Source organism: Neolamprologus brichardi, chromosome 5 (assembly GCF_056152115.1).
Source record: "Neolamprologus brichardi isolate AB-2024 chromosome 5, ASM5615211v1, whole genome shotgun sequence".
Lineage (NCBI taxonomy): Eukaryota > Metazoa > Chordata > Actinopteri > Cichliformes > Cichlidae > Neolamprologus > Neolamprologus brichardi.
Genome location: NC_142108.1, coordinates 12929783 through 12941312, shown reverse-complemented (window position 1 = coordinate 12941312; position 11530 = coordinate 12929783). Strand labels below are relative to the sequence as shown.

General features: G+C 40.0%; 1 protein-coding gene across 1 annotated transcript; it reads left to right on the top strand.

Moving 5' to 3' along the window:
* The first annotated feature begins 1776 nt into the window (after nucleotides 1-1776).
* nelfcd (negative elongation factor complex member C/D) lies at nucleotides 1777-10536 on the top strand. The gene is made up of 15 exons (XM_006784345.3): nucleotides 1777-1976; nucleotides 5603-5715; nucleotides 5800-5909; nucleotides 6010-6119; nucleotides 6272-6379; nucleotides 7188-7340; nucleotides 7480-7610; nucleotides 7722-7887; nucleotides 7978-8112; nucleotides 8195-8334; nucleotides 9099-9213; nucleotides 9299-9394; nucleotides 9499-9639; nucleotides 9947-10076; nucleotides 10193-10536. Exons 1-15 carry the CDS (start codon nucleotides 1920-1922, stop codon nucleotides 10225-10227), a joined length of 1740 nt encoding a protein of 579 aa, XP_006784408.1. The 5' UTR covers nucleotides 1777-1919; the 3' UTR covers nucleotides 10228-10536.
* The last annotated feature ends 994 nt before the right edge of the window (nucleotides 10537-11530 follow it).

The window sequence follows — 11530 nt, the reverse complement described above, 5'->3', positions numbered from 1 at the left end:
AACCACATTTACTCAGGGCCTTCTTGATGTGATGTTCTTCTGCTTCCCTGGCCGCTGTATCTGTGGGGATGGTGTTCACAATAAGACAAACAAACAGAGTAACATAGTGTACGCTGTTAAGTGCCAGGAGGATTGCCAGGATTTATACATCGGGGAAACCAAACAACCTCTGGCAAAGCGGATGGCACAACACAGAAGAGCCACCTTGTCAGGCCAGGACTCTGCAATCTATTTACACCTACAGGCCAGTGGACACTCTTTCAATGATGAGGATGTACACATCCTGGACAGGGAGCGCGGTGGTTTGAGCGCGGTGGTTTGAGCGCGGAGTCAAGGAGATTTACGTGAAAAGGGAAAGACCATCTCTGAATCAAGGAGGGGGCCTAAGGGTACATCTTTCGCCATCTTACAATGCTGTGATTGCAGCCATTCCCCAACTCTCAGTGAATGGTACTCATGGTCTTTGATCAGTGGGCCTTGATCAGTGGTTGGTGATCAATGGTCATGAGAATTTGCATAATTATGATGAAGGAACTGACCTCACAGGGATGTTAAACTCTTTTTTTTTTAAATCACATACAGCCCACTTTGATCTTAAACCGGCCAGACCACTGAAACCCTCCTTTCTATTGTTGTAAAGACGATTACCTGCACATTTAACCCCTTAAGTAGTTTAATATAAGAAAAAGAAGTACTATTCTGACAGTATATCCTACATTTTCCACATGATATAGAAATTCTGCTGGAGGAAATGAAAGAAATCTTTCAGTGCTACACTTTGGGCTTAAATTTGAAGAAATGTGTAAAATTAGAGAATAAATTCTGGTTACTCAGCCCAGACAGTCTGTGTTCTTCTCTAAAGTAGACAAGGCAGGACGTGGATACTCTCAGTTTTGACAGACTCACTTAGTGCACACTTTAAATAGTTTAGGCCTCTGTAATGCATGCATGCAAATCTAAAGAAACTATTTTCACATCCTGTAAAGCTTTACCATCTGCACCTTCTGTAACATTACATTTTCACTAATCTAAGAGATCATTTTTGTTGGCCTAATGCTATTTTACTCAACAGTCCTGTTGTTGGTTATAGTGTGCACAATGTAATATGTGAACTTTTAGTGCCTTCAGAAATGCCTTAAACAGTTGTGCTAATTATATGAACTACTTAGTTTATATTAGTAAGAAGTAAATAGTAAACATTCCTCTGGTTTTTACAAAGGTCTACCTGAAGATAAATTGGTCACATGCAGTACTATGCAAATGTTTTAATCACTCCTCATTTCTTTATATTTTGTTTACAAGAAGCCAGAGTTTCTATTGTTTTATTTCTTTTAAGTGCTCTTGAGCAATACTTCACAAAGCTTTCTGAATGTCTTCTTTTTACCTGACCATTTTCAAAGGAATGGGTTTTTTTTTCTTTGTTAAACCACTTAACCCTGAACCATGCACTTCAATAAGGCTGCAGAACTATTCCTAAAGACTGCTTAACAAATTATGAGAAAGCTTGCCTAGGACATCTGAGATTCCAGTGATTGTACCAAATAGTGGCTTTTGAGCTCATTAGAATTGCACAAACTCAGTTTTTTCCTTATATGTTGTATTTCCATGTATGTTTTTAAAGTTTAAATAAATCACTGCACCCTTTCCAGTTTTCCATGCAAAAGTTTACCATTTTAAGTACTAAACAAAGGAAACTCCAATCGGTTTGAGCCTGAAAGTCTAAACTCAGGGAGAGAACCCATGAATGGGGGCGTGGCCTACAGCCTACCGCCTCGCCATTTTCCTCCTGTGTTGTTGTTAGCTTGCTGGCTAAGCTGACTGTCAGCCCGGTTTCTGCAGTTAAACGAGTCAGTGCATGATTTAAATACAACAGGTGTGTTATTGCAGCGGTTCCCGACGTCCCTGCTTTCCCCGTGACCATGGACGAGGAATATTACAGCGGTTCCGGAGACTGGGAAGGCACGGAGGGTAGCATGGTGAGATCGCGACTTGTTGCTGTTTGGCTCTCGGTTAGCTAGCCAGCATTAGCATCGCTGGAGTCACAGCAGCTGGTGATTGTCAGACCCTTGTTATCTTTAATACAAGAGCTGATGTGCTGAGACAAGTGATTCCGGTACTCTAAAGATGCATTGTATAGTTTAAACTCAGCGGCTTGGCTACTTTGTTAGCCAGCTGCAGGCTAATTAACGACACAGCTGCTTCATGTTCATGTTACAAACTGGTGATCAACTCGCTATAGGTTCAAGTTTGTTTTATTTCTGACTAAAATATCTGATAAAATAAATTGACATATTTTATCTCTGATTTGGAACAACAGAAAACAGAATCGACTGTTTTGATAGTGTTCATACAGTCGTGGTTACAAAGGAGAAATCGCACCTGTGTCAATTCTAAGGTTTTGTAAATCAGGACATGATAAAAATTGAACCACTTTGGGCCAAGCTTTAGCTGTTGGACCATTTGACTCTAGAACACTTTGGTATACCGAGGAGCTCATAGTTGACTCAATGTTTACAAGACGCTCAGGTCCTGTGGCTGCAAAACGAGTCCAAATCATCAGCCCTCCATCATGAACTTTAACCTTAACATGATAACTGAAGTCTGTAGAGTCTGAGATGTAGTTCTTGGGTTTTTGCAGTTTTTCTGAGCATGGCATGCTCTGACCTTGAGGTTAATTTGATGGGATGGATTCTCTGGGGAACAGAGACACCTGAATGCTCCAGAGCAGCAAACTGCCAGTTAGGGCTGCCACGATTGGTCGACTAGTCACGATTAAGTAGACTATCAAAATCGTCGACGACTGATTTAGGCTATGTCCACACCTACACTAGTATTTTTGAAAACGGAGATTTTCCGTTTTCGTTTTAAAAAATAATCCCGTCCACACGTAAAGGCAGAAATGAAGGAAAACGCTGCTAGGAACATGCCAAAGCAGCAGGTGGCGCTATATTCCTAACCGTGTAGAAATGTTGGCCAATCAGAAGTCTAGAAGCCTCGGTGGGAAAAAGTAAACAAAGCTGGGGCCAGTGACTTTGTCGCTATATTTAGCGAGTTTTCGGACCCCCTAGCGACTTTTTTTCTAAAAAAAAGTTGACTTTTTAAAAAAAAAAAAAAAAAAAAAGTCGCTAAAAGTGCATATCGCTTTTACTCTCAACAAGCAGCGGGTGCTGTAACGCAGTCAGTTCTTCTTTTACTCTTTTACTGTTATGCTGTTTTGTGGATCACAAGGTTTAAAACTACTTATAAACACACACACACAAAGTAACTCCACCAGAGTGCCTATTTCGGGTCACTTTTGCCGGTCCGGGTAAAGGAGCAGGGTTGGAATCCTGACATTAAAAAACAATAATTGCTAAAATCAATTTAATTTGTAGTTCTAAATAAACTCTAAATGCATTTAGGACGTTTTTTACTCACTTTATGTCTCTTCCAGGATGTTATTTCTCTTCAACAGCATAGGTTACAATTACATTTTAACCAAAACCAATTATGCAAATTACTTGATGGCGTCATTTAGTGACTTCTAGCTACTTTTAGGACAGCCAATAGCGATTTTCCTTACTGAGGAGTTGGCAACACTGGCTGGGGCATAGAAGCAGAACCAAGTGGCATTTAAACACTGCAGAGAGTACAATTAACAGTAACAGTATTGCAGAAATTAATTTCACCGAAACAATAACGTGGCGCACACTGTGACGTCAAAAAAGGCGCACATCTTTGAAGCTGCGTTGTCTGCGTTTTCTCCGTTTTTCTGTCCACACATAAATGCAAAAACTGAGTTTTAGAAAATACCCACCCTGGCCGGAGTTTTTAGAAATCTCCGTTTTCAGTGACCGAAAACGCCGTTTATGTGTGGACGAGAGGTGCAAACGCATAGAAAAATCTGCGTTTTCAACAATACCCGGGTACACGTGGACATAGCCTTAATGGTCGAGGCATTGTTTGAAGCTTTGTAAGATCACAAAAGTCGCAAGAATAAGTAGTAGAATTTACGAGTGTAATAAGGGACTGAAATAGAAGATGGTAGCACTGCATGTACAAGCCAGCTGGTTAAACCCCGAAGAAGAAGAAGCTGTGTCCCAGAATTCATAGCACGGCCCTGTTCAGTTTCCAGCAGTGGCGGCAGCTAGTTAGTTTTAATATTACTCTATAATTTCTGGGTTACAAAATAAAGGCTTAACATATTTTTCAGGCGAGAATGTAGGTGTGTAAACCTCAAATATCTGCTCAGTTTATCAAGACACCACATATGTCCAAAAGCGCTCCGCCGTTTTCGGAGACGTCTGTTACCCACCAGCTCGATAGCTAGCCGGGGGCAAGGCTCACTAGAGCCCGTGAGAACTGCGGACTCCCGGCAAATCGTTTTCAAACCCACTGCCTCTTTCGCTACTCAGGTTAAACATGATATATAAGTCACTTAGATAACTTAAAAATGTTATTGTTTGGCTTTTTTCAGTATTTTATTTGTTCCTGAGTAAATCAGTTTGGCTGAGATTAAAGTTATAGTTTTTACACAGCTGAATAAATGTCAAACAGAAAACTGATTATCAGAAGTGTGAGATGCTCGAGAATATACTCCGGTGTCCTGTTACATTTTAGATAGCAAGGAGCAGATGCCTGAATTTATTAAACTTCACCGACACAATCTGCAAATTTCATTAAAATGTAATAAACTATCATCTTGTCTTACACTTAAAGCTGTAAGCTAATGATAGTTATGTAAGAGCAGATGCATGCTGGTGCAATAAACTGTACGTTGTACGTCCAATGGATGGATGTTCTGATTAGTCGACTAATCGCAAAAATAATCGGTGAGTAGTCGACTATCAAAATAATCGTTTGTGCAGCCCTACTGCCAGTACATTTATAGATGTGCTGGCACAGAAACCTGGCTACTTACCCCCTTAAATGCCAGCGTGACCCCATTCAATTACAGACTGGTCAGCAAAACTAATGTAACTTTATCTTATTGGCTTAGACAGATATTGACAAAGTTTAACTTTGATGACATAATTTACAGTTGGAAAAAAAGAGAAAATTTTCATTTATTGAAATGAAAATTTCAATAAATTAAATCTATTTAATTATTGATTAAATTTATTATAATCAACATCGTGAGTGAAGTATTGTGATAACGCATTGTGCAGTGTCTGGTGATTGTCACTTCTAGGAACGGATGGTTTTTATTATGTCCTCATATATAAACTATGACTGTAGAAGTTAATTTTGCCTTGTGCATGTTTTTCAAACAATAGTAAATCAGGATAAGGTGCGATAGTCACATAGACCTGTATTCAACTTGAAGAGACAAGAAAATAAGCTCAAATTGTTAGAGCTGTGTGTTTTAAGCGAAACTTCTGCCTAGTTACGGAACTGAAGCACAAACCTGATGTCTACATATCCGTGTCTTTTAACTTGGATGATTATTAGAAAACCTGCTCAGAGTCTAATAATAACATCTTGTATAGCACCTGTCGATTCTCCTCTACCTTATAGCTACACCATAATATGTTACTATATGCAAATGAGAACCAGAGTATTACTTATTATTCCCAAGATAGATGAATCACTTTAGAAGCATCTGCATCACTGTGTATTTCAGGAGGATGGTTACGGTGAAGGAGAAAATGATGGGAAAATCCAGGAAGCTTGCCTGGAGAAATTCTCCAGCAGGGATTACATCATGGAGCCTGCTATCTTCAGCACCCTCAAAACGTAAGTGTCTGCACTCTCATGTAAATTTAATATAAGTTTTGTTAAAAAGACATTTATTGATTAACAACCATGTTCTTTCTGTAGGTATTTTCAAGCAGGTGGCTCTCCAGAACATGTCATCCAGCTTCTCTCTGAAAATTACTCTGCCGTGGCTCAGACTGTTAATCTGCTGGCCGAGTGGCTCATCCAGATGGGTACCTGTCAGACTACTCGTCTTACTGTTGTTGTGTCAGAAAGCTATTTTTAGTTTGCTTTACTGATGGCTTTTCATTAATGTGTAATGTAATTATTCAGGTGTGGAGCCTGCACAGGTCCAAGAACGAGTAGAAAATCACCTTAAGAGTCTTCTGATAAAACACTTTGACCCCCAGAAAGCTGATTCCATCTTCACCGTTGAGGGAGAGGTGAGATCTCTAAACACACGGGGTAATTACACATATGACAAATGAAAGTGGTGAGAAACCTTGAGCGTGTTGTGCTTCATAATTTAATGAGTGATTTTAAATCTAACTGAAGCTCAGAGAAACCAAACTAATCCAGTCTCCTGCCCTTTTAGACTCCTGCTTGGCTTGAGCAGATGATAGCGCACACAACGTGGAGAGATCTCTTCTATAAGCTGGCAGAGGCTCACCCAGATTGCCTGATGCTCAACTTCACTGTAAAGGTATAGTAGTAGCTGTGGAAACAGTAAGAGCAGCAGGAGCTGAAGATTAGGACCTGAACACAAACTAACCAATAGAAAGAGTCAAGTTAAAGATTTTAACTTTCAATTTGTTTCTGATGTTCTGTTATTGTGGTTTACGCTCATTGGACACATTATTAGGGACACTTTGCTTGAAGCCTTTGGATTCAGAACTGCCTCAATTCTTCATGCTGGGAAAATTCCTCAGATTTTGGTCCACATTGATCCTGGCACCAACATCTGTGCAACATTCAAAGTCACTGATATGATTTGTATGACCGATTTAAGAATCAGATATTCAGAGACATTTGCATCTAATTTTTTTCAGACACATGAAACACAGACAGATTTATGTATTTTATTTTTTATGTGTAGTTTTTTATTTATTTGTATATGCTCTGTCCAACTCTTCTTAGATCAGTTAGATTTTGTTTTAGTGAGATTCCACGTAAGTATTGGCAGCAGGGAAGTTGCAGAGGGCCCTCCGGTGGACAAACTATGCAACAGTTATTGCCAATACCAATAGATCAGCAGAAAAGGTAATGTAGGCCTGCTAATAAATCAGTCTGGCTCTGCATGGGTTTGACTCATTAGTTATTTTTGTTAACAAGCAGCTAAACACGTGTACATAAAAACATGGTCAGTAAGTGTATTGTTGTAATTGTAATTCACCCGAATATGAAAATTCACCTTAATTGAATCATTTTTCTTCTTTTTTTGATACATTTTTGCAGCTTGATGACTTGGACTGTCACTGCTTCTTTTCAGTATTGTGTTTGTGTTTGTTTAGCTCATTTCAGACGCAGGTTACCAGGGCGAGATCACCAGCGTGTCCACAGCCTGCCAACAGCTGGAAGTTTTCTCTCGGGTGTTGAGAACATCTTTGGCCACGCTGCTAGACGGAGGAGAAGAAAACCTGGAGAAGAACCTGCCCGAATTTGCTGTGAGGATTACTTTGCGTGTCTGTTCCGTCAACCATCAAAGATCTGTAAAATATGTATCTTTTTGTCTCTATGTGCCACTTTTTTAAAAGTGCTGTAAGTAATGGTCTCTGATGAGTTGTGCCCGACTCTTTCCAACAGAAAATGGTGTGTCACGGCGAGCACACCTACCTCTTTGCCCAGGCAATGATGTCCATCCTTGCTCAGGAGGAACAGGGAGGTTCAGCTGTCCGCAGGATCGGCCAGGAGGTGCAAAAGTCTGCACATGAGAGGTAACGTTGTCAACAGATGTGGTCAAAGTGATCAAGTGAACTGTGAGATTAGAGTTTTGTGGATGAGCTTGAGTAATAAAAACGGTGCAATAAAGGTGGTTTATATTGCAGAGGTCACGATGCCAGTCAGATAACCCTTGCGCTTGGTACAGCGGCAGCCTACCCTCGAGCCTGCCAGGCTCTCGGCGCCATGTTGTCCAAAGGAGCCCTGAATCCTGCTGATATAACAGTTCTGTTCAAGATGTTTAGCAGCATGGACCCTCCTCCAGTCGAACTGGTGAGTTCAAAACATTCTTACTGCTGTTTATGTCCAGTGTTTACTAACTAAAGCACTCTGAATTTAAGCACTTGTCTGTCTTGTCTTTAGATCAGAGTGCCGGCCTTTCTCGACCTGTTTATGCAGTCGCTTTTCAAGCCTGGATCAAAGATCAACCAAGACCATAAACACAAATACATCCACATTTTAGCCTATGCTGCCAGTGTGGTGGAGACCTGGAAAAAGGTACAAAAAACAATGATGCTGTGTGCATTGTTAATTTAAATCGTATAATAATGAAAATATGCTTATTTTATCCCAAATCCAGAACAAGCGAGTGAACATCAATAAAGATGAGCTGAAGTCAACCTCTAAGGCTATTGAGACTGTGCACAACCTGTGCTGCAATGAGAACAAAGGAGCCACAGAGCTGATTGCTGAGCTCGGCACTTTGTACCAGTGCATCAGGTGAGTGTTTGACAAGAGCTTTCAAATATGAAATATTGGTTAGTTGGTTTCATCGTATCTAATGCGACTCTTCTATCATCTAACACACTAATCTTACTTGTTGTAAATTTTAACCCCATCATGCAGTGAATCTTTGTAAAGGAGTGTAAGGGTTATTGAGACATGTTGCAATGGTTGTTAAGCATCGTTTTACCAGGAAAAGATGCACTTTTAATCAGTGAAAATGAACAAGGTTATTTGTTAGAATACAGCTCTTTCAGTGCTTACTGCACCATCGTAGAGTTACTTTCACCTCTGTTTTTCTTTCTGAAGCAACAAATCTAGTGACGTTACCAGACTGTGCAGTTAATTTTGATATTTTCATAGGCACTGAAGACAGTTCAATATTTTGAAGCAGAACCCGTACAGTCAGATTTGTGTCATAATGTTTTCATTGTTGTAGAGTAAGGTCTGTAGTAAGAGTAGGAAGTATATTGTGTTAAAGAAGAAACAAAGGGGAAACTTGAAGCAACAGCATTTTTAATATGTTGATCTTCAGTTAATCATTCAAAGCCTGAATACAGCTCAGCTCGAGCTGATGGGCTTCCAAGATTTACCGGATGAAATGTGCAAATGAAAAATCTATTTACATGTATGATTATTTAGTTTTATACCATTAGAATCTATTGTATATACGGTACAGAAGGGTTCAAATATTGGTACTTAAAGTAAAACCGGAGTTTGAGACCCAGACTTCCTCACTGACTGACCGTCTGTGTGTTCAGGTTTCCAGTGGTTGCTATGGGAGTTCTGAAGTGGGTGGACTGGACGGTGTCTGAGCCGCGGTACTTCCAGCTGCAAACAGACCACACTCCCGTCCATTTAGCTTTACTGGATGAGGTGCGACACTGCTGCAAGATGAAAGATTAAATTGTGATTAATTTGCGGAGCTTAAAGTCCAAACATTAAAATTTTCTCTGCACAGATCTGTACGTGTCACCAGCTGCTGCACCCGCAGGTCCTCCAGCTGCTCATCAAGCTCTTTGAGACCGAGCACTCTCAGCTGGACGTCATGGAGCAGGTGGGCGTTGTGTGCCTCGCATGCTTTTAATTCCAGCTTGTTAACAGACGCCTGTGTGTTGTAGCTCTGAGCTGACAGCGTGTTTGTTTTATTTCCCCCTCCAGTTGGAGTTGAAGAAGACTCTGCTGGACCGAATGGTTCACCTGCTGAGTCGTGGCTACGTCCTGCCCGTCGTCAGCTACATCCGCAAATGTCTGGAGAAACTCAACACAGATATCTCCCTCATTAGATATTTTGTCACTGAGGTAACAGCTGCTTATGGAAATCTGGTTTATGTGTGCACTCTTTCCTGTCAGGTCTGTTCTCCTGTTGTTTGTTCAATTTCAGCTTTGCACAGATTAATGTTCACTGTTTCCATTCCTGTTATTGGTTAGTGACGTCTTTACCCAAGTAGTTGGTATATGCCAAAAAAAAGGGATGAATATTTGACCTAGAATCTTTATAAAACACCTGGAGTTGATGCTCTATAATTGGTAAATGTGGAAATAAGACACTGTTTCAGTACATCAGACCTTTGTGAACAGAGCTCAGTGTGAGATATTTCTCTTAAAGGTGCTGGATGTGATCGCGCCTCCCTATACGTCGGACTTTGTTCAACTCTTCTTGCCGATCCTTGAGAACGACAGCATCGCAGGAACGATCCGCACAGATGGAGAACATGACGCTGTTGCTGAGTTTATCGGTAAGTGGCGAGAAAGGAAAGTTTATAGAAAGTCTATTATTCCTTTAATAAATAAAAGGAAGTCTTTGGGCTCTCATCCATCTGAAGCACTAACATGTGGGTGATTGGTTTTTCAGCCCACTGCAAGTCAAACTTCATCATGATCAACTGATGTGGAATTGACACCCAAAATGGGAGACGTAAAGGAGGTGGAAGATCTGTTATCTGATAAGCAGGTGCTTGCGGCTGAAGCACATAGCTTGGAGGTGGATTTTTCATTTTGGCAAAGTGAAGTGGAAATGAGTTTCTGTTAAGGAAACATGAAAACAGCTGTGACTGTCGCTGAGCTGGCTGAGTGGTGTGAAAGTAATGACACAGATTTATCTGAAGATGCAGCTGAATGTTGCTTTTTTTACCTGTATATTTGATTTTCTATATTTTATGTTGGTCTGAGCTCTTTTAAAATAAACTTTAAAATGTTGCTTGTTTTGTTTTGTTGTTTTTGTTTTTTATACAGTCTCAGACTGCAGAAATATAATCAGCTCCCTCTCATGCATTTTATTTATTTGTTTGTTTTAATATGGAGATCTGTAAACCTCAAAAGCCGCATATTTAATTGAAGCAGGTGATTACACACCACTTTTATTTGAAGTTTTTGTTTTCAGTTTCCAGGGTGACTTTGACGATTTCAGGTTAGTTCTTATAATTTTCATAGTTTTCTTTAGTCTTTTACTGATACGAGATATTTCTCAGATGCAGATTTAAGAAATTTAAAATACTAATTGCAAGTCAAACAGTACTGGAGGTAGTGAACTCACAATCTCAAAAATACATCACCAAAGCCTTTGAAGCTGGTTGTGTAAGACATTTAAATACATTATGTTTTATTTTTACCCATTCGGTGTATTGTGACCTCTCCCTCTTTTTAAAGCTAAAGGTCATTAGCATCAGTGGTCCCCTGTGAAGTCCTAGTGAACCAATGACTGTTTAACGATGCAAATTAGACCTCTTTAAAACATATTGTTTAGTTCTACCTTTCTTTTATTCTTTTGTGTATGCTGACAGCCTTTCCGCACTCCTTACTGTCTTAAGAATTGTAAAAATGTCACTTCTGTAGTTATCTAAATATTTACCATTGGCTAACAATGACAAATGGTAGAGAAAGTGTTCCTTTAGGAGAAGCAGCACCTGTGTAGTCAGATGTATTGAAACACCTGACTACACCAGCAGACAGGCAATCACCACTGAGAGAGGATCTGTATCTGTTAATCTTTATCACTAAAAATGTGTGTTCACAAATGAACATGGATTCAAAAAGAAGCAACATCTTCCCTGCTGGCATGTAAGAATGTTGCTCTTCAAATGGCTTGAAGGAAACTGCAACTTTCTGATAAAGGCCTTCACCGGGCTGTGCATTTCACCTGCACAGGCTCTTGATTTACAGTTGGTATGTAGTTCATTCTTTGCAGGTCTGT